The 23,968-nt window shown below is 39.5% G+C and overlaps 1 protein-coding gene across 1 annotated transcript in view; it reads left to right on the top strand.

Moving 5' to 3' along the window:
* Positions 1-1,316: 1,316 nt before the first annotated feature.
* The window catches only part of si (sucrase-isomaltase), an 84,484-nt gene continuing 61,832 nt past the window's right edge, over positions 1,317-23,968 (top strand). The window contains exons 1-15 of the mRNA XM_072695179.1: positions 1,317-1,440; positions 4,390-4,466; positions 5,342-5,462; positions 5,735-5,844; positions 6,729-6,886; positions 9,950-10,121; positions 11,291-11,390; positions 12,593-12,705; positions 13,196-13,321; positions 14,728-14,859; positions 16,098-16,214; positions 19,646-19,759; positions 20,356-20,440; positions 21,614-21,731; positions 23,778-23,949. Of these exons, the coding sequence (XP_072551280.1) occupies positions 1,317-1,440; positions 4,390-4,466; positions 5,342-5,462; positions 5,735-5,844; positions 6,729-6,886; positions 9,950-10,121; positions 11,291-11,390; positions 12,593-12,705; positions 13,196-13,321; positions 14,728-14,859; positions 16,098-16,214; positions 19,646-19,759; positions 20,356-20,440; positions 21,614-21,731; positions 23,778-23,949 (1,839 nt within the window). The remainder of the gene's footprint in view (positions 1,441-4,389; positions 4,467-5,341; positions 5,463-5,734; positions 5,845-6,728; positions 6,887-9,949; positions 10,122-11,290; positions 11,391-12,592; positions 12,706-13,195; positions 13,322-14,727; positions 14,860-16,097; positions 16,215-19,645; positions 19,760-20,355; positions 20,441-21,613; positions 21,732-23,777; positions 23,950-23,968) is intronic.

Below are 23,968 nucleotides of genomic sequence, written 5' to 3'. Positions count from 1 at the left end.
TGATTGTGATTTAAAGCACAATAGTCTTCAGAGTTTCCTTGTGTAAAAAAAGACAACACATCAGTAAGCGTCAGTTCTGCAGGCCTTGTTGATGAGAGAGATTAACAAAGACTGACCAGACTTGCTGGAGCTGTCAGGAAGGCTACAGTAACTTAGATAACCTCTCTGTACAGTTGTGGTGACCGGAAACACATTGCAGAATGAACAACACCTCCAACCTTGAAGTGGAGTAGCTACAACTGCAGAAGGACATGTGAGGTTCCATCTTAGCCAAGAACAGAAGTCAAGTCAAGGCAAATTTATTTGTATAGCGCTTTTTACTACTGTTGTCTTCACAAAGCAACTTTACATAATTAATAAAGTAATTAGTAAAAGACAAAGACCAAAAAAAGAAATAACGTAAGACTTGAAGGATTAAAGACCCCCAGTGAGCAGCCAACGGCGACAGTGGCAAGGAAAAGCTCCCTCAGAGCTGAAGGAAGAAACCTTGGGAGGAACCAAGACTCACAAGGGGGACCCATTCTCCTCTGGTCAGAACTATTAAAACATTATTGATAAAAATGAACAAACCAGATACAACAGATAGTTAATAATGGTGATATCAATAATGGCAGATAGTTACGAGTCCATTTAGGTTTTAACATGGTAATTAAACATGTAGCAGCGGTAGGAGGGTGTGCCTCTGGTCTGGTATGGATGGTGGTGGGTGGAGAGCCTGATGGTCGGACTGGTAGGTGGCAGCTAGTCTGACGCAGGTAGAGGGGACCGCAGCGGGCAATCTTCCAGCAGGTCAGGTGAAAGTAAAGAGACTCGGAGAAAGTAAAGAGACAGAGTTAGTTCTGACAGAAAGCTGAGGCTCCACAAGCTCACCGGTACTGGACAGTTGAAGACTTGAGAAACATTGCCTGATCTGATGAATCTGGATCTCTGCTGAGGAACACTGATGGTAGGGTCAGAATTTGAGACCAAAAGCATGAATCCATGGAAACAACCTTTACACAGTAATGATATGGGGATGGTTCTCTCAGCACACATACCAAGACAATACCAATCAATCATTGCTTGAATGCCACAGACTATTTGAGTATTGTTCCTGACCATGTGCATATCTTCATGATCACAGTTTACCATCTTAATAATGGCTACTTTCAACATGATGCTCAGTGAAACAAAGTAAAAGTCATCTTAAACTGGTTCCAGTAGAATCTAGTAGAATCCATGTCACAACAAATCGTAAATTCCATATCTTATATATCTGCATCTATATATAAACCCATGTTCACATTAAAAAAAAATTGTGTGTATGTGTTTTTCAGATGGGGAAGCGGAAGTTCTCAGGGCTGGAGATCAGCCTGATGGTGATGTTCATACTGGTCGGGGTTGTTGCTATAGCACTGATTGTCCTGCTGGCCATTGGAAAGTCTGATGTCTTAAAAGACGGTGAGTGACCACTATAACCCCACATTCTACTGTATCTAACCCGACCTGACTCCAAACACAAGGAGAAGCATACTGAGATTTTCTTCTTTCAACCGTACCACATCTGCATTCCCAGTTTTGCTTTTCTTTAACCCTACCAGTTAGAGCTAGAGCATGTTATTGTTGTTCTGCTATACATTTAATTTACATAATTACATATTTATAGTCTCTCATTAATAACATACACATATGGAAAGAATTGCATTTACATTCGATTTACATCCTTAACTTCTGACTTTTTTCAATGTTTAAAAAAAATCATAAATGCATAAATACATTTCTTTTCACAAATTGAGACCAGAATAACTTTCCAGCAAATTGAAGTCATAAAATGTCTTCTACTGTCTTCTACTTAGGAACATTAGTGCATTAGTGCAGTTAGGGTTGAGAGTTTAGATCTGGCACTTTGAACACAGTTTCTTCAAATTATTAGAATAAATGGAAGATGAGGTGTCTCAAAGCATGTTCACAATGGGGGACCTGTACTGGATAAAAATACTCTACACAAAACCCCAATGATTAGCCCACCCAAAAGGCAAGGTATGTACTATATATAAGCCTTGCAGATGATTGTCCTCCTCTGGAGACATCCATTCTTTTTACCTAAACAAAACAAGTTGTCTCTTGAAGGACTGGAGGAAACACAGGGCTTTGATGTTCTATAAAAGCATGAAGAATATGTCTAGCCTGCCTGTCATCAAGGACACTAAATGAAGTGGGACACCCAAAAGCAATACGGTTCACAGGCACACGCCGACAGCCCAGGGATTGGTGAGAGTACTCGTTCCAGAAACAAGACAGAAGCGGTTATTGTGACAGCTGTCAGCTTCAATCATAATTTGAAGCCATGATATTGGTCGAGCTCGCTATTTTTAAACCTCTAAAAATTATAGCCTGAATGATTAGTGGGAGGGGAGAAGTGTGAGTGTTGTGGGAGTTATGGGAGCCGTGAACAACCTTGGTTCAATCTGTGTGGACAGCAATACACAGCCATTCATGAAGCCGTAGAAAAACGCTCGGGGTTGTGTAAGGCCAAGCAGATTTGCATATTTGTTTAATGGATTCGATTGCTTCACTTATTTTTTCGGGGAGGAAAAAAAAAAAACGGAAGCAAATATGACTTTACACAGTTGAGTCAAATGCAAGAAAAGGCTCACAGCTGGGGGGCTGGCTGTGCCTTCTAAGGAAAACTGATAGGAAATTATCGGCCTTGTATTCCGTCTCAGACGATTTGCACTGCCCTGCAAAACAGAGCGAGTGTGTTTAGTCGCAGCGACTTGGTGCTTATTGTGAATGCATAAATAGAAATATAGTCATCCGGCTGGGATGGTGCTGGGTGTGGGCTACTGGGTTTATTTCTTTTTTATTTATTTTTTCTCAGTTTCACTAATGAGACAGAAAAACAACTGTGCTTACACGACCAGTTAAGTACTGTTTCAAAGTTGATGTTAATACCACATGTCAAATGTTAATACCACAATTCATTTCTTATTTTTTTCATATACAGTATACAGTATAATACCTTTTATTGACTATATAAATATCACTATATATTATCACTATCATGCCAAAACCTTCTCCATTTTTGACAGAATTACATCACACAGTGGTTCTTTACACTGTCACAAAATTCCATAATGAATTCACCAATAGAGATGCTTCTAAATCATAAAATCTAACTTCTATTGACAGTTTCTAATGTCTTATCCCATAAAGTTGCCCTTCTGAGTTCATATTCACATATGAACTACGAAAAATGTCCAGAGATTCAGGTTCGGACATTATTCAGAGAGTTGCCGTTTCACCCATGTAACATACTGATGAAGATTTTCCATGTCAGACTCAATCTCACTACAGTAAACCTTTTGTGTGGTTTAGACAAGGGATGGGGAATGTGTATGACCAGCATGGCATGATGATTTTCTGGAAAATTACCTGCTCTATTCACACATGGGCTCACTCAAACATTACCTGCTTGCCATCAGTAGCCGGAGCCTGAGAGAGCACAATTGGCCATGCTTTGTCTGGGTGCGTAGACAGGTCCCTCTCTTCCACATCACATCAGTGTGATGCTGGCTAGTACAGGAGTCTGCTAGCTGATGCATCTGAGCTTGGTACTTGGTTGATTACACGGTGGCTGGTTGTGCATAAGTCGGATGAGAGAAGTGGGAGCATTACATGCGATAAGTTGAGAGTACTATCGAGCGGGTTGGGTAAAATCGTAAATTTGGGAGGAAAATTATGGCATTTGTAAGAATTATTATTATTATAGACCCACCACATACTGTAAAAGTGCTACTACATCAGTTTATAGGTTAAGGTTCTTCAGAGGATGAATTATTTTCAGCACCTCAAATTTTAAGACCGTGATAGCTGAGCTCTGTTGTTCTACAATGCTTTTGGGAAACAGCAGTTGCTGGCAGTGGTTTAAATCTTGTTTGGCCTTTGGCTGCTTATGGAAACCATTTTAAAGCATTCTGATTAAGTTACACACTTAAGGGACAAATTTATCTAAGCTAGAGATGCATTTAACAGGGTTGCATTCAGAGTTATGTTTGGCCCTTGGCTGCTTGTGGAAACTGTTTTAAGCATTCCTATTAAGTTACACACTTGAGGGGACAAATTTATCTAAGCTAGGGATGCATCTAAGAGGTTGCATTCAGAGTTAGGGGTCATACTTGAGTACATACCAGCACAATGTTTGCAGCAAATGTCAAAAGCATATGATGAAACTTAAACTTGACACCTTTTTAGGGATCAAACAGTGGTTCTTCTCTGAGAATTTGGAAACAATCCTTTTTGGGGGAAGCGTTAGGCGAAACGTTTGTTTTATGGAAGCAACCACTACAGATAATTTATCTGTTAGTAGATACCACATTGCTTATTGATTTGCTGTCTTATAATTGTCAGAGACTTTTGTGCCGGAGTGTCCAAACATCCCACTGGCAGAAAGAGTGGACTGTCACCCAGAAACTGGCGCCTCCCAGGTAACCCTCAAATCCTACTTCTTTATATTGATATGAGTACTTTCTTTTTTGTTGTTCTTTATATACAAAAATGTAGATTTACATCTTGGGTTTTGGATGAATTATTACCTTCCCCAGTGTGAGAATTTCATTAAGAAATGAAGAAATCACAGGTCTTTCCAGATTTTATATGGGACTGCTTTGTTATAAATGATAATTTCATTAAAATGTTTAAACAAAACATAAAATGCACTCAGGACTATCTCTTAATCCATGTTTAAATAGATCATCATATCCATGCAGAGTTCTGGTATAAACATTAAGTCCAAATCAATGCCCGGAAAATTTGCCTTTAATTTATTCTAAAAATTATGAAATCTTGTTTCTGGTACATCTATGGCATTTAGCTGACACCAGAGCAACTTAGTGTTACGGAGGCGGACCAATGTAGTGTTAGAAGCCTTCCCCAAGGACTGGTTTTAGTCAAGCACAGCACATTCACTTAGAATCACTGGCAATCAAACCCCAGCCTTACACAATGATGGGTAGCTTACTGGCAGGTAGTGGTGTTATGCAGTGCGCCACACCAAGGACTAGCCCAGTCAATCAATCAATGCCAATAAAGCTGACCTTCTAAGGACTATTCTCCCCTTTTCCCTAGCTTTGTTTTGCTTAGCTAGCTAGCTAACAGCACTTGCTATTTGAAGGATGAACTTTCTAGGCAGTTCTGAGGGTCCGCCAGGACTATCTGATGATAAATAAGAGATTAAAGTCATCACATCCAATCAGATACCACTATATTCAGTTACCTGGAACCTCAAGGCCTGTGGGGAGACTAGCCCAGGCCTAATCAATGCCTACAAAACTGGCCTTTACTGACTATCCCTCCCCTCCAGCAACGATGCCAGACGAGAGGCTGCTGTTGGAGTCCGCTGGATGAGACCAACGTCCCTTGGTGCTTCTTCTCCCGTAACCATGGCTACTCCGTGGTCAGTGAGACCCACCTCGGCAGCACAAGTGAGTTCAGTTTTTCCTCAACGCAGTTTTACAGAACGCTAGCTACATGCTATTTCACATTTACTGGACGTTAAACAGATTAGTGGGCTATTCCTGGCCTCAAATCCAATAGTAAAATCAAATAAAAAACTCTGGAGCGTACATTACAATGCATTATCTATATTGTAACATATACTATCTGTATAAAAAGTATGAGGCTATTTTATATAAAAAAGGGCATGGGAGATTTTGAAAACACACTCTGCATTAAATTGCATGCTATTTTATTGCAGAACTGCAGGCCAAGTTGAAAAGACTCGACTCGCCCTCTTTGTTTGGGGCAGACATTGTGGAGCTGTCCTTCACTGCTGAGATGCAGACGGAAAATCGCCTACGATTCAAGGTAAGTTTATCACACGCAGAGGCCAAGATGGATTAGATTGCCTGTACAATGTTATCTATGTTCTCCCTGGTTTAGCTTTTTTTGCAGGAAAGAAAACAGCAGAAAATTTATTTTCTTTTACTATTATTTAATGAATGAAGAACACAGCATATTTCTTTGGTACAAGCTGCTCAGGTTGATCAGTAGTCTTGGTGTTTGGGTTCTCCATGGTGCTAACGCATGTTACTGTATGTTTTAAAGTGCTGTAAGGAAATTTTCAGATGTTTTAAAGTTCATGTTTTAAAGATGGATTTTAAAGTGACCACAGTACATGAGCACAGTGGGAAAAGTATTAACAGAATTGGGGAAAGTGTTGGATTAATTGCCCAGCCCTAATCCAAACCCACCAGTGAATCTACATATGTCTACTGAGCTTTAAGTGGAATGATGATGATAGTAAAGATGGTGATAATCTTTTGCCCCACAAAGCCCTGTATGTATCTTTTCACTATGAGTGGATTTTAAAAACACATTTTGGACCCCAAATCTTCTCAAACTCATCAGGCAGTGTATTCCTAACCATCAGGTGTCATAACTTTCTATGAGAGAGCTTTTAGTGGTTAACAATAAAGGTTTCTAGAATTCAGAAACCACTCTGAATGAGCTTGTTTACATCTTAACCATTTAATTATACAGTACCAAACATATATTTCTTTCATATTAGCTTTTCTACCTCAAGTAAAAAAATAAAAAAAAGAAATACGGTAATGTTCAACAGCTCCCGGGCCAAAGTGTAACAGCTAAATAGTGAATAACTTTTTATTCCATATTTAGCTGCAGCCTTTTCTGTTTATATGGTAACAATCTGTTTCTATATAATATAAATATCACTGTTTATTTTTCAGATCACTGATACTGATACTGACAGCGACAGGTTTGAAGTCCCTCACGAACATGTGCAGTCTCTAACCAGCTCCCCTAACGGACCCCTCAACTATGAGCTAGAGCTCGTCCAGAATCCATTTGGAGTCATAGTCCGCAGGGCGTCCAACAAGAAAATCCTGTGAGGGTCTTTGACCTGTTTTTAAGTCTTTCTTTTGCAAGAAATGCTGGTTAACCCTTTTCATCTGCAGGAATGAATGTCTACACTCCTGTACAGATACTTATACAAGAACTTATACATAAACTTCTATGAAAGTGTAATTCAACACATTTACTGTGTATATAAAGAGTACACAATACTATATAAATAAAGCAATATTTACTATATTTACTATAAAAAATAGAGATCACATTTGAACAGGTGGAGGCAAACATATATATATATATATATATAGTAAAGAACAAGATTAAAATTATATATATAACACACAGTACAGCCCCCAGAAATTCCCCAAGGTTGGAAAGCAGTGTCAAAAAAACTATTTTTGCTGCATAAACCCACACATATCTGAAACTCTTTAGTTTATCTGCATCAACTATGTGTGATTTTTTTAAATTTTTCGTTCCCCATTTTAGGAGTACTGAAAGCTTCCATTGTGGATGATTCCTCCTGTCCCTCCTCGTCACTATAAATCATATACTGCATTTCTGCGTTTGTAATGTTTTTGCAGTTGTCTCTCTCGCAATGGCCTCATGTTGACAGGCGTAAGCCTTTTGCTCCTCGTCACTCCTAATTCCCAGTGCACGAGAGCACAGATCAAGTGTTCAGATCATTCCTGAATCACCATGAATCACTGCTTATGACTACTATATGTCAAGGGGAGAAATAATAATGACAGTACTTAGCTGGCGTTAGTGTCAAATCGCATTTAATCCTGGTGTAGGCTCCGACTTTTTCCTGCAGAGAGCTCATTATTATGCATTATTTTAAAAGAATAGCGTGATTTGTTTGGGCTGTGGGGTGTCAGTCAGTGGCAGGCTCTGAGACAGACTGATTATAGCTGTGTCAGTCACACACAGCCAGATACACAGCCATTAGAGGAGCCAGTGCTTCCAAAACCAGGCGACACCATTAAGGCTTCTTAACATGCTCTTTGCACACGTTCCAGTGCTGTGAGGTTCAGCCATGTGCCGGATTTCACTGAAAATGTAAAGATCTTCACAGTGATTAGGCTGGAAATGCTTAGGGACTTTAAAAGATCACGTCCTGCTGTCCTCGCCTCCAGCTCGCTGTCATGCTTTCCTGTCGTGTCCTTTGAAAAAGCGGTGGCATGCGGAGGTAATAGTAGGGAAGTGTCCCAGTCTGCGCTTCTGCGCTTATGAATTTTTATGATTTTAATGACTCCTGATGATTATTGCACCAATCAAATGATTACGACACTGCATGTGAAAGCATTTGGAATTTGTACTACTAAATGTCATAAATAGCCTTGACTTTCTGGCAAAAGTTTGAGGACACCTAGCGTTTTAAAGCGATTTTAGCATAGATGAGCACATTCAGTGTCATATGATGAGTTGGGCCATGTTGGGTATGTTGGGAGATGGGCCATGCCTCAACTCCTCCTCCTCTAATGTAAATACCTTTATTTCTCACCTCACCTCCTCAATTTTGACTTTATAAGATTCTCTAGTATAGTTTGAGTTTTGAGGTCCACATGCTGACTGGAGGCGCCCAGTAGAAACCTGGAGCCAGCTCACAAGATCTCAACTACTTTCTTCACAATTCAAAATTCTCTTTCCTTGTTTGCTGTATTTATGTTTACCTGCATTTGTTCTATTGTGATGTTTTTTTTATAGTAAAAGCCTACTGTACACAGTCCTTTTATAATATTATATCCACCACGGTTATACTCTGCCCATTATATCAGCTCCACATACCATATAGGAACCCTTTGTAGTTCCATAATTACAGACTGTAGTCCATCTGTTTTTCTGCATACTTTATTAGCCCTTTATTTATTCACCCTCTTCTGCAATGCTCCAGACCCCACAGGACCACCACAGAGCAGGTATTGTTTGGGTGGTGGGTCATTCTCAGCACTGCAGTGACCCTGACATGGTGGTGGTGTGTTAGTGTTTGTTAAGCCGGTATGAGTGGATCAGACACAGCAGTGCTGCTGGAGTTTTTAAACTTCACTGCTGGACTGAGAACAGAAATATCCAGCCAACGGTGGATATTGAGAGTGGCGCAGAGTCCTGTGACCACGAGAGGTGACCAACACATACTGTGAAGCAACAGATAAGCTTCTGTCTCCGAATTTACATCTACAAGGTGGACCAGCTAGGTCAGGGTGTCTAATAGATTGAACAGTGAGTGGACACAGTGTTTAAAAAGCGCAATACATACTACTAACACAGCACCACCATGTCAGTGTCACTGCAGATAGAGATGACCCACCACCTAAATAATACCTCCTCTGTGGTGGTCCTGTGGGGTCCTGACCATTGAACAGACTGAAAGGAGGCTAACAAACTTTGAAGCTGTAATTGTGTATGGAACTACAAAGTGCTCCAATATGGTAAGTGGAGCTGGTGTAATAGGCAGAGTTCACTCCAAACCAGGGCTGGTAATCATATTCTGATATCACTGTGCATATGCCAGATGTTATATTTGGTTGGTCTAAATTTAAACTTTAATGACAGTATAAGCCTAGAAATAAAGTCAAGGGCCACTTATTTTCTCCCTTTAGGCACTCAGTTTTCAAGGTGTTTGAAACTATTTTGGGCCAAAAGAGCTTCAGTCTGCGCTTTTAACAATAGTTAGGAAAGTAAAACTGTCAAATCTGCTCTTCAGACCCAGGAAGACTCTGCGATGAGCATGAAGTGTTAAAGCTAAATACACCCAAAGCATTTAAGCACAGCTGCTTTGTCATCACTAAACCTCTCACAAAAGGTTTAGAAGAAGGCAAGGTTTCCCCAAACTTTTGACAAGCAATGTAGCAAAGAAGCACTATAGATCATACAACACAAAAGTTTTGATTTAGCCTCGGCTTTGTAGTCCTGTCTTCAACAAATCTGAGCACAGTCCTGTCAGACTGTTGATTCCAAGCATGGGGAAATTGGTGTTTCAAAGGAAAAGGAGCATACTGGGTTCTGCCTGTATGGAATACGAATGGCTGTTCTTTCTTGTTTGTTTATCATGATAAAAGCTCATCTAAAGGTCTCTCCCCCATCTCACTCTCAGCTTTGACACCACTATGGGTCCGCTGGTATTTGATGATCAGTATCTGCAGCTCTCGGCCAAGCTCGGCTCAGACAACATCTATGGCCTGGGCGAACACGTCCACCAGAACTTCCGCCACGACATCAACTGGAGGACCTGGCCGCTCTTTTCGAGAGATTCTTTTCCCAATGGCGTGAGTGGAGCACTATTCACATTCACATACATTTACGCATGCAGTACTGGTCAAAAAGCTTGGACACACTTAGGCATAGAAAGTAGATTCATAGAAGTTTAGATTCCCTTGGAAGATACCCTTACAACATTCTGTGGGGGTAAAGAAATGCTTACACAGGCCTTAAATTTACAGATATATTTGACAAAAGTCTATAAATGTATATTTGACAATACATCAGTTACATTAGCATTTGAAATTTTTAAATCATTTACATTTACATATAAGTTATTTAGCAGATGCTCTTCACATGCTTCACTGTTTGTGTAGGCTAGAATTCAAAATATACATCTAAGCTTATATACTGCTAAATACAAAAGTCAGTATGGAGACCACAATAAGTAGCCTAAGTTGTCTTGGAAGAATTTTATGCAACTATATATATATATATATATATCGTGGTTGGTGTGGCGCAACAGATAAAACCACTAGCTCCCAGTGAGCTATTACACCATGTTGGAGACCAGGGTTTGATTCCCAGTCTGGGTGACTATGCTGTGCTACACCAATAAGAGTCCTTGGGCAAGACTCCTAACACTGCATTGGCCCGCTTCTGTAATATGAGTAACCATGTAAGTTGCTCTGGATAAGAGCATCAGCTAAATGCTGTATATATATATATATATTTTTTTTTTTTTTTTTGCGAAATCATCTAAAAACATGTTTATGGCCCATATATTCTCCATGAAGTATCAAACTGTCCATTTGTCTGTCCCTTTAGAATCATGCCCTTACTAAAGAACCTAATAAAATTAATAACCATAATGAATTTGTCATATCTAAAAAATAAAGATGAAATGACCGAAAATCAAAGGTTTTGATCCTCAATGATGCCACAGTCATCCGTGGCTAGGAGTCTCAGAGAGCAGCAGTCCTCTCTCTATTTGGATGGGTAGGACATCCTTCCCTCTCCCTCCATCACTCATGACCAATGCTAGCCAGTGCAGGCATCTGTTAGCTGACATAACAGAATTAGCAGCTAGAATTCTCCTTTAAGCGTGTTCAGCTTGTGGTGTTGCGTTTTAGCCTTCACCCGTCCTTTTATCATGATTTGGCTGTGAAAACAAAATAGCTGAAGCTGATCATGAGATATATTTTTAACCCTTTTCTGTTTTTGCTCCTCTCCTCAGGGCACCCACAACCTGTATGGTCACTATCCCTACTTCACTTGCTTGGAGGGCGAAAGCGGCAAATCCTTTGGCGTCTTCCTAATGAACAGCAACGCTATGGGTAATGAAGCCCAAACACTGTAATGCTCAGTAATCACTTCAGAGAGCCTGCAAACATAACACAGCAATAATCACCGGACCGCAGAGAAAAATTAAACAGGGAAGGCGAAGGGCCTGTAGATGTTATCCAGCCTGAGCTGCTGACACGCTGTGCATGAGCCACATCCCTGATTACATGCGACATATGTAGTCCATGCACAAACAAGACTTGACATTCAAGAGTGGATGCACTCTTGTGTTTTGCTTTCTACCAGCGTGCCGCCCCTTGGTACCAGCAGACCAGGGTCTTTCTTGCTGAATTGTATGATGATCGGCTTAGTGTGTGTGGGTTTTGGGGATGATTAGTAGAATGTTAAATATTGTATTGTAGATTCAAAATCCCTGTAGCAATACATTTCCTAGCCCCTCCCACTATGAGGAAGCTATTAGCCGATTACTTGGTTGGCTCAATTTCTATATAATTTTGTTGTTATTGAACAGTATACATGGTAGACTTAAATCTGTTGTTTTATTATGGACATTTTTATGCCAAAAAGACAGTTTGTATATTCAGTTTTAAGTGCTTGTTAGATAACAAACTTAGCCAATATGAGCTAAACATTCATGGTCATTAAGCTAATAGGTTAGGTTAGCTTGGGAGGCCAATGAAGCTTGTGAAACCTTTAGGCACTGGTAGTTTTTATTGAACAAAAAGTCAAGTGTACAGTTTCCCTCTTACCTGAGATATTCCTTCTTCAGTTTAGCACTTGAGCTATTATGTCAATGCTGCTACACTGGAACACTGGATTATTCTGAATACATGCCTTCACAGTTCTCCAAGTCCACTTAAATCACAACCTGGTTGTCTGGGGCACAGACCCGTCCCTGAGAACATTCACCTGCCCATTGTAGACCACATGTCTACAACTCTGCAGGTCCAAATCTAGGACACTTATACTGGGTTGATGGGTTGACAAAATTGTGTGGACATATTTTTTATAGAAAAGGTTATAGTGACCATTATAGTGACTTCTGATGTTTGTTAGCCTTGTAGATCCTAAATAAGGAAAGTTTGGGGATCAAACATCTCAAACAATGGCTAAAGGAAGTCAAAACACTGTGGTCTGTTTACTACAAAATGGTCTGTTTACTAATTAAATAGTTTTAAAAACAAGTTTACTCTTACTTAAGTTATCTTCTTAATTTCATCTTTACCATATGTAGACATTACTCTTCAGCCAGCACCAGCCGTGACCTACAGGACAATTGGTGGAGTGCTGGACTTCTACATTATGCTTGGAGAAACACCAGAGTCTATCGTACAGGAGTTCACAGAGGTCAGATAGATACAATGTTACCAATGCAATTTTGCTACTGCGTTTATATATATATATATATATATATATATATATATATATATATATATATACATTCCTTGGCCACTTTATTAGAAACCCTTTGTAAAATAAACCCTCTCTAGTAACTTCACCTTGCTGGTGAACAGTTATTTGCTCTTGGGTGGATATTTTTGGGTGGTGGACCCACTCTCAACCTAGTAGAGTGACTGCTGTGCTGATAATGGTCCGAAATAATGGTAATAAAATAAAATGGTGAAAAACTGACCAAAGATTACTGGAGTAGAGGGGGGTGATAAACTGTGCAGCAAAAGATGGGCTGCAGTCTGTAATTGTACCTCTATATCGTAGATGTACTACTTAAAAGAGGTATTTCCAATAAAGTGGCCATTGAGTGGAAAAACACAGTAGGGGATTCTAATACAGTGAATGGGAAGGGTATGTCATACTGTGTTGTGTGTTTTTTCTCCAGCTGGTTGGCAGGCCAACCATCCCCCCATACTGGGCCCTGGGCTTTCAGCTCTCTCGCTGGGACTATGGCAGCCTGGAAGAAGTGAAGAGAACAGTTGAGAGGAATCGTGCGATTGGCATCCCTTACGTAAGTGCAAGCAACCCGGGCTGCCTCACCTCCTGTCCTAAAATAGATGCCTTTCCACTAGGGGTTCAAATCTCTTACCTCACAAGGATTCAGTTTGTTTACAGCTCTTACGAAACAATTCAGTACATCGTGAAATCACGGGATAATTGTTCATGTCAGTATTTGCTATTTATATAAAACTTCTAAAGAGGACTATGTTTAGATGTTAAAAAAATAACAGATGTGAAAAAATAATATACTATAATTATCTACAGTTGCATTTAAAATGATTCATCCACATTATGAATTAGGTTTATTAGCAAAATACAAACTTTCAGCTGTTTGCAATAAACCAACCCAATAGGGCCAATTGAAAAAGCTTAACACAGCTAATATAATACACCTCATTTGCAACATGGGTTTAATCATTTCATTAACTATTGTTTTCATAGTAGGGATGCCATACTAATTATTCACAAAAAGATCAACTCATAAATATTTAAACCAGAGTTAATTGTTGAGCTAAATGCCAGGTTTATTTAGAGTATTGGAACAAGGGCATCAGCAAAATGTGCTGGACTCTAGCTTTCTAAGTTTTTCAGGATAGGATTAGAAATTAACATGAAATCATTGTGCCAGGCCTTCATTAAACTTGCTAGCTTTAGCAGAATGTGATTTGACAAAATGCACTTGAATACGTACATTTCTGTTGAATTTTGACATCATATTTGACCAAATCTGAATATAAACAAGACCAATTTTCAAGACCAATTGTCATATTTGCTCACATTATTTCACCTTACACTGAATTAATTTGGTTTAACGAATAAATTGATACATAAATATAAAGCAGCTATTCATAAAGAACAGACAGTTGGGTGATGAAAGTAAGCACCAAGATTTTAGCATTTTGCTTTTATATTTTTGTCTAAAAATCATTCTTTATTGATTATTGCTAAAATCAGTTATGACATTGCAAAAAATTTTTATGAATCACTTAGCAAACACAAGCTCTAATGTCTCTCAAAAGGATAGTGATGAAATATGTAAACATGTCGCACATAGTGTTTGCAGCGGCTAACGCCTCGGTTATAATTGATGTAAGATGTGCTGAAGGACAACGTTTGATGCGATTTAAATAAAGAGGGAATTAGCACGTCAGGCTAATATGTCTCCATCTGATTAGCATTTGCGAAGAACTGGCAGGAGCACCTCACCATCTGCTGAGGCTTTATGGGGAAGTGCATTTGCCAGCGCAATCAAAAGCAGACAGCAGTGCCGCTACCCCACTAGCATAAACAACAGGCTTTGACCGCTCCATACATCAGGGCACCGAGGCCTGTGGCAGTGGCTAGGATGCTAATGCTGGACGAAGGAGATAATAAGGACAAACATGCTCATTTGTTTTCCTGTATCACCTGTTCCAGGACACCCAGTACACGGATATCGACTATATGGAGGACAAAAAGGACTTCACGTATGACATGGTGAATTTCAAGGAGCTGCCTGAGTTTGCTGACTACATGCATCAACAGGGGCAGAAATATATTCTGATATTGGTGAGTCATGTTATTGATTTCTGCTGGTTTACTAAAGTGTATGTTCAGGGAAAAATCTAATTTATACATTCCCTCTTTCCAATCACCTCTATTAATTATCACAGATTTAGTCGCTCAGCTAAAACGTGTTCAATACTTGTGTCTGTAATTTTTCTCTTAATATAAAATGCTAATCTAGCGAACAAGTAATATATCCTGTCAAGTAGTGCCAGTTGTTACTCCTGGCATCTGGTATTTTGTTGATTTTTACTTTTTGAAACTTTCAACACTTTTTGGAAATTGCAACTACAAATGATTCATCATGACTGTTACATTGACTTACATTGAAAGTCAACATGCTGTTTTACATGTCATTCTTTATCATATTTTAACATAAGTATACAGTTAAATAACATATAGTGAAATGCACTTTGAGACCCCATTGATTAGCACTGTATAAACTACCTGTCTAATTCATCACACACTTGGCTCAAACAGTGGCAGGTTATTAGATAATATCTAATATGTGTGCTTTCATAGGTTCTGATAGGCCAGTCATGATAACTATTTAAAAATAATGATATATTGTTCTAGAAATAATTGCAATAAACAATATTATTGTCATTTTAATACTATAATAAGGCAGTTACACCCTTTGAAAGATCAATAAATGTTTAATTATTAAAAATATTCAGACATTCACACATTTAAATATCCCAAATAAAAATAAATAAATAAATAAACCCACAAAATTAGACTCTTAGGCTCTGTTGACAAAAATGCACTTATTATTTAATAGACCTTTAAGTCCAAACAGTTTGTAGAAGTGTAAAAGTGTAAGTATTAATGTGTCGCCTATATGTGGGACAACTAGCAGGAGCTTTCCAGTTAGTTGTATTGCCACCGGCTATGCGACTGGCTAAAATATCAGTAACATTTATTCTTATAAAATAAACATGCAAGTAAACATAATGGGCATTATTGAGGTTGACAAAAATGTATAACATTACATAGATTTGATATATTATATAATGTAATTATTGTGACAGACCTAGTTCCTAAATAAATGTGGAATTTTGACCAGCTGTTTTATTAGCTTTAACCTCTATCCCTCCCTCTGTGTGTAGAGACTATTCACTGTATTCAATGAAAACAACCCCCTCTCCCACCTGAGCTTCAGCACCTGTGCTGTGTTTGATGAATGGCTAACAGTAGGAAGCCTTTGGAATCAAACTAATAATGTGCTTTCTTTGCGACAGGATCCTGCCATTGCCACCAGCAAGAGAATTAACGGCACGTACGAGTCCCTTGACCGGGGAACCCAGGCTGAAGCCTGGGTCACTGAGGCTGATGGCAAGACTCCACTGGTGGGAGAGGTAAATGCTTTGAAAATGTGAAGACCCCTTGGCTTCTTTTGAATTTTTTATGGGCTATGTTTGATGTTCACTGTTACATTTGAACGGACGCCAATGTTTATGCGATAATACACTATACCAGTGCTGCGCCAGTCCTGAAGAACACGACATTCGTACCAATATCAATGGTATTATTGTGGTTCTAACACAATTTTGGCAGTCCTGATATTTATTAGATAAAATGAGAACAGATGAAGAAGACACTGTAAGTGTAATACTTTTAAACAGCTTGCTTTTAAATCACAACTAACTGTGGTAGGATTTCCCTTATAATTCCATCTAAATGTAATAACTTTGCTGCCTTTACAGCTCTGTTGATTTTTAATAATGTCGCCATGCACCCAAAAAAAAAAGAAAAAAAAAAAGATGTATAACGTAATGGTCAATAACATCATCTGCTAGCTTAAAAGGCCTCCCTGAGGATTGGTTCCGACTGTTACAGTAAAACCAATTCAGCCAGTACTTTGGGCACAATTAGCAAATCACAGCTTGAACCCTGTATCTCTTCTTTTACTTTTTTAAAATTTGTTTGTCAAATTTTTCCCAAATTGGTGCTGCAAATTAACTTACCTCTTCGTAACTCCCCTAGCACTAACAGTGCTCCAGATACTAAGAGGGTAAGGACTTAGCATGTCACTTTGATACATACACCAGCTTACAAATGCCGGTGCTGACCAACATCACTTAAGAATGATGAGGTGAGAGAGCGCCATCTACCCATCTGGAGGGAGGACGGTCAGTTGTGCTCTCTCAGACTCCGGGTGCTGATGGCAAAGTGACATGGTTCGGATTTGGACTTGCAACCCTCCCAGGCCATATGTTTATTACTTTTTGACATGAATCTGGCAGTCCATTGTGCCAAAATTCCATGATGAATGGGCCAATTAAAACGCTCCAAAATGAGTTGGAATACAATCATTTTACATCGAATTGATTTCCATTGAACATTAAGAAAGTTCTTTGTTCTTTCTCCTGCAAAGCTGCCATTTTGGAGATATGAGTGTTTTTTTGTGAGAAATTTTCTCACGACTTGCTCTGTCTGTTTCACAGAGAATGATTGATGATCATTTCGCAAGCTTCCGGTTTCCTGTTAGTAATTCTTTCACAACAGCTTCACTAAACGTCGCTGATGATGTCATTCAGTGATGAGAAACACTGAATGGGGGCTTTCCTAAAAGGGTTTCAGCAGCCTGTTCGCATTGACCTTAGTGTTTTCACAATACTGGAACAAATGTTGCTACAATCTTTTTTTGAATCTTTTTTCTCAGTACAAGTTCATGTGTAGTATGAAAGTTCACAATTTGAACATAAATTTTAGAATTTCTTAGTATTTGGTGGTGTATTCCTCATTGCATTATTATCATTAATGACAGCATACGTCTGAGCTGCATGGACTTAACATGTTTGAATAAAAACCTATAAGGGTTTTGGTGGTCGGATCCACGTGTCTGCATGAAAAGCCAGGTGTAAAGACCTCCAAGATGTATTGCGATCGGACTACGATCGGATTACGATCTGATCACTCAAACCACATTTGAAGATGGTCAGAGACGGATCTTGTCCTCATTTAATACAAGCATAAACGGGATGCGTTTCCTGTGATCTCTACGATTCCGCCAGGCAAGCCACTTACTTATTTACCAGTAAATGAGAGCAGTACTACAGTTTGTTACTTTGTGATTTCGAGAACCATCTCCTGTTCTACTGTGTTGTAGAACCCCCATGGTTCCTCTACACTGTTCACAGTCTTCTGAATCAGGACAATTTAGATGAGAAATCGCTGTTTACAGGGAGTAAGGCGGACATGATGTATTAATGTGATGTGTTGGTGTGCTTTTTCACACCAGATCTCTTCTGGTCACACTGGGGACGCATTTTAACGACAGGTGTAAACAGGTGTCATCTGGTGTCCGGATAATAGAGTGCAGAGTTATGGACAGTCTAGCTTGAAGTCTATTAAAGTTATCGTCCATTAAACAGGTATTGAGAAGTACATACAGACAAAGGCTGCATGTGGGCCGCTAAGGTTCCAACACATGTTTGATTAAACAAATGTTTGATTAGAAGAAAAGCTAAAAGAGTACAGTCACACGCACATCGCATCGCAAGCATAGTTACGTGCTTGATTAGAGTGAGGTCAGTGTTTAATCGCTTTTTTATGGTTTTATTTCGGGGTCAACATATGCATTGATTTCGCATTAGGATCTAATCGCGTGGCGTTTCGCTTTTTGCGGCAGGAAGGAAGGAAGGAAGGAAGGACAGAAAAGTGTGCTGAGTGGTGAGAGGGAACGAGTGGGGAAAAAAAGAAAAGAAACAAGGGCACTCTAGGGTGTTTTTCTTTCTGTTTTTTTTTTTTTGTGTGTGTTCTGATACGTGAGCAAATTGGACATAATGGGGAATCAAGGGCATTCTGTACAAAGCTTACTGTAATGTGCTGCTTGTGCTGCTCGCTTGACTGGATATGAATAGAAAAGAGCAAAACCTGGTCTGGTTAAAGACAAGAAGACAAGCGAATAACGAGGCAGAGGAGGACAGGGAAAGAGAGAGAAGGAGGGCGAGAGAGAAGAGAGAAAGAGAGAGCGGGAGGGAGGGATGGATAGGCTACGAGAAAAGGAGACAAGAGACTTTATTTTAGTCAATTAGCTCTGACCTTGAGGGCAACGCATTTCTGCCAAAACGGTGTTACTGTTTCAACCTATAAATCCACTATTCTGGGGTATAAACCTTTTATATAGTCCCTGTGTGTGTGTATGTGGGGGGGGGGATCAGTGAGAGAAAGAGAGAGATAGACATAGAGAGAGAGACTCCTTTGTCCCTGGTGTCTTTTTAAACTGGGTGATCTGAGAGAAGAGGCAATGAAGTCTTCATACTCGTTCCTATTTCATTATTTGCAGCTCAATTTAAAGTGGTAGGTCGCTTTTGACACTGAGCTTTCCACTAGAGCCACAAGGCTAATGTAGCTAACAAGCTTATTAAAGCATATGAAAGCTTATGTACACCAATTAGCATGGTGGTAACTGCATGCATAAGTTATCATACTATGTGGAGGTGTTCAGTGTTCTCTAACAGACTCGCTAATGTGGTCTCTGAGTCTGTGTGACTCTCTGTTATCGATGTATTAACATGGACTAAAGCGCAGAGTGTATAGAGAATAGAGCCTAGATCGCTAGCCAGAATAAAGTACAGCCTCCACACGCGGTGGAGGTAATTTCACACAAAGTAGACAATGAGAGAACTCCGTATTGCCTCTATTAGCCTCATAGCTCCAGTCAACACCAAAGAAGCACTTCAGAAAGCGAACATGTCTTGCCTTATCAACTACATTTGGGCTAAGAGGAGAATCTTTGTAAAGGAGAGTCAGTGGTATATTCTGTGTGTTTTGCCGTGTGCAGGTCTGGCCTGGAGAAACAGTGTTTCCTGACTACACCAAGCAATCCTGCATTGACTGGTGGGTTGATGAAATTGACCGGTTCTACAAGGAGGTGAAGCATGATGCAATCTGGATTGTAAGTAACCCTGCAGAAGCGAAACCACACAGTTTGTATAGCCACCCGCAGCGGCTGGTTATTTTATGTGCAGTATTAGCCATATCTATCGTATTTTATTAAATAATTCAAGATTTCAAATAATATAGCATATATACCGCATTTATCTGAAATATCATAGATTCTGGGTATATTATTAAACTCTCTCTTTTTATGTAGTTTTATGGTAGTATTTCATAATAAGACTATCCTTGGTTGTGATGGGTTTAATGCCTGTTTATTAATGGTTGTTAATTAGGCCATAAACACCTTGCAAGAATAAGTAAGCAGTCATAGCACAAATGAAAAGGCCAACAGTGATGTGTCTCTTACCATGCAGTGACCCACACTCCCCTCTACTGTTAAAGCTCAGATGTTTAGTGTTAATTTAACATTGATGATATAGTTACGTAACTGTAGAATGGCTTGTATATGTGTATGTGCAGTATTAACCAGCTGACGATGTACGCTGAAATCAATAGCCTCATAAATGTGTCTGTAAAGGCTGCAATTTTTATGTTGCAACAATTAGCACAGAGGGGATAACGGCCTAGAACTAACTCTTCTTCTTTTATAAGGACATGAACGAGGTGTCCAGCTTTGTGCAAGGCTCCAACAAAGGTTGCGCTAACAACAAGCTGAACTATCCTCCATACACTCCACGTAAGTATAAAACAGCTCTGGATACAGCTCAGCTCAAGCCACTTCAGTCGTATTCAATTCAGTGTTTCAGAGCCATTTACTGTAACAGACATGTCTACCAGACATGCAAATCTAGATGCCTTATAGTATCACTGAGGAAGACTGTGACATGGTTAACTCTGTCGGAACCACTGAGAGGAACCAAGACTCAAAATCACAACTGCTAAACTGGTTCTGTTAAGAATTCTTATAATTTTGGTGTTATCCAGGGAACCAGCCCATATTCAAGGATAGGCCATCAACATGAACAGAGACATGTTCCACAAGACTCAAAAGAGCTGCACTGTATAGTGTCCTCTTAAAAATAAAGATTCTACAAATGGTTCTTTGGTACCAAAATAACTATTGTTTTAAAAAGTGAGTCTACAGATCTTTACTAAAAGACCTACCATGAGATGTTTGATGTTGAACACAGTGATTCTGGAGTAGAGACATGGTGGGATGGCATTTTCCTGCATGGATTTGACAAAGTGATAAAAGATTGCAGAAAATCAACTCAAACACAGTCAAAGCACCAGAATCACGTTACATTTCCATATTCTACTGCAAAATAGCTCCTCACTGCAAACTCGAAACTGTTCTTTTACCTTTTGAGAATGCTTCTCACTTCTGTGGGCTGGGAATAATGTATGTTAACGGGCTCTAGAGGACACCAGTGGCTTTTAACACAGCGGTAAAAACAAAGGATCAGAGCCCAGTCTATTAAAATATGCCCGGATCAGCCCTGATCCACTGGAATTGGGACATTGAGATTTTTTGATGTGGAACTGTCAGAATCAGAAAATAACCAAAATACAACACAAAACAAATACATTTGTTAAAGAACCATCCTTTGCAAGGTTCTTTAGGGAATCAAAAGTGGTTCTTGCACAACATCACTTCAAAGTATCATTTTCAGTGAATTCTTTAAGAATGTGAGAAAAAAAACACAGTGAGCTGAGAAGTGCTAAGATCCTGCAGGCCCCAAATCTGACACCCCTAGGTTACAAGAGCTAGGATGCATGTTAATTAGATTTCACACATTTTACACAGACCAGTTGCTAACATTTATCTATCTCTCTCTCTCTCTCTCTCTCTCTCTCTCTCTCGCTCTCTTTCTCACTCTCTCTCTCTTTTCTCTCTGTCTTTCTAAAGAGATCCTGGATAATTTGATGTACAGTAAGACCTTATGTATGGATGCTAAGCAGGCCTGGGGGAACCATTATGATGTCCACAGTCTGTATGGCTACTCCATGGTCCTAGCAACAGATGTGTAAGTACCTCTACAGAGCTTAGAGTGATTTTTTTTTTTTTGTGTGGGGGGAGCACACATTTGTTCCCCTTCAGTGGAACATAGCTGAATTGTGAAGCTGTGAAAGTGTGAAATGTAGTGACTACAGAGATAATAGCAGGGTTGGGTGGTGGTGGTTGTGCTGTGAACTATAACATTAGATCAGTAAATGAAGTGAGTACTCAGCAGTAGAAATAGATAATCATGTGCAGACGTTGCAGTACTGCACTGCATACTGTATGTAATCAGTATTACAGTATCACTGTAATTGATTTATTACCACAATCACTATTAATGGGGGCTGTGCAATATTAATAATGTTGAGTCTTATCCAAGTGTGATATGGTGTATAAGGTGGAGGTCAGTATATGAAAGAACCTTTTTGACTATTTGACAGTTTTTGCATCATGAAACAAAACAATGTGACTTTGACAGTTTAGCTAAGTTCAAATTTAAAGTGGGCATTTTTAAACCATTTTTGGGTCATAATATTCAATGCTGCCTCCTGTTTACCTCAGAAGTTGGATGTCAGAGCTGAGAATGACGTCACATCCGAGTTGACCGTGTTTCAACTGTTCACTATTTTAAAACCTTTCCATCTAAACAAATTATCTAAAGGCTTTGCCGTTTGCCACAACTGGTTTGTCAATCCTTTACTGGTACTTTCTGGAGAAATTCTCACCAAAAAAGGTCCCACTATTTATGTCCCTAGTTAGCACTGTTGGCTATACCAGTTGATAAAAATGCATTATACCGTATTCTGTGCACCATCCAAACACCATAGAAACATTTGTTGGATGGTATCATATGTATAACAGATGTTATGAAACACAAATAGACAGAAGTGCTATAAAATGGTATTACAACCACTATAGTACTGCAAACTATTAGCATCTATGGGATTTCCCGTGTTAAGTTAGCACCAACATATCTTATCTTACATCTCACATTCACTTGCTTAAGACTGGCTTTTACTTAAATAAGTAAAATTGTATCAATATTCTTGGATTAGCCTGTTAGCTTTTTAGCTAACTCTTGGACTGGGTGTTATAAATGTTGCATGAACAGTAAGTACGGAACTTTGGGGTGGTAAATGCTTAGATGTGGTTTTACTACCCTGTTATTTTTTCTCAGAATGAAACTGAAGCTGATTTTTTTTTTTTTGCAGAGGGCTCTGAAAAAAATATGTGCTCTGCTTTTATTGGCTGGTTTAAGGCACCACGACATCTCATAGGGGCTGTATAGCATATCATAGTTATTAACACTGTATTGACAATATTGTAATTAATATTTAGCAATTTAGCCGCTGTGTTGAGCCTCCAAAGGCTTTCTTTAGTAGGTGAAGTATATGTAAAAATTTAAGGGTATAAATATTGTGACTCAAAGCTGTTAGGTAACAGTTTTGGAGTTGTGGATTTGACTCATATTAAAGCTGTTCTAGCATTCTAGAGCACATTTAAACCACATCATTCTTTTGTAGAGTATGTTTAGAGTGTTTTCTCTCCATTTATCTTCAAATACCCACAACTTGTTCCTGAAAGCTTTTGCTTTTGTGCATTGTCTGCTGTTCTTTTTCTCTCTTTTCACCTCGTTCAAAACAGTCTGTATAAAATAAACTCAGCAGTAAACTGTCAGGCTGTGGTTCAGTTTACAAACAGGTAGAAACTGCCTGTTGAGTGTAGAGCCCACGGACACTTTGGCAGCACATGCAAATCTGCAGGAGAGGAGCTTTGCTTTCCTCAAGGCCAGCTGTGGGCCTGCAGTGATGGGCAGGGAAATGCTTGCTAATTTCTTCCTCGGTTTGTTTACAGCGGGACTTGTGTTTTTCCTCATTGTGTAATTTCTGCCTCATTGATTCACTTTTGTTCTCTCTCAGCCCCTGTGGCCTTCCTCCTCTTTTAAAGTCTTCCTCCTGCCCAAACCCCTGCCTGCCTTCTCCACATCTGCCTGCCATTCCCTGTAGAATAAATCACCCCCTTTCATGCTAACACTGACTTTTCTTTTCTTTTTTCTTCGGTCTGCCTCCAGGGCTGTGAAGAAAGTGTTTGGCAACAACCGTTCGTTCATCCTCACCCGCTCTTCCTTCCCCGGAGTGGGCAAGTACTCCGGCCATTGGCTGGGAGACAACGCTGCCAACTGGAATGACATCAAGTGGGCCATCCCTGGGATGCTGGAGTTCAGCCTCTTCGGGGTGCCTTATGTAAGTGCAAGATTTTCTA

Source organism: Salminus brasiliensis, chromosome 13 (assembly GCF_030463535.1).
Source record: "Salminus brasiliensis chromosome 13, fSalBra1.hap2, whole genome shotgun sequence".
Taxonomy (NCBI): domain Eukaryota; kingdom Metazoa; phylum Chordata; class Actinopteri; order Characiformes; family Bryconidae; genus Salminus; species Salminus brasiliensis.
The sequence above is the reverse complement of the archived record's forward strand: the minus strand, read 5'-3'. Positions and strand labels throughout refer to the sequence as shown.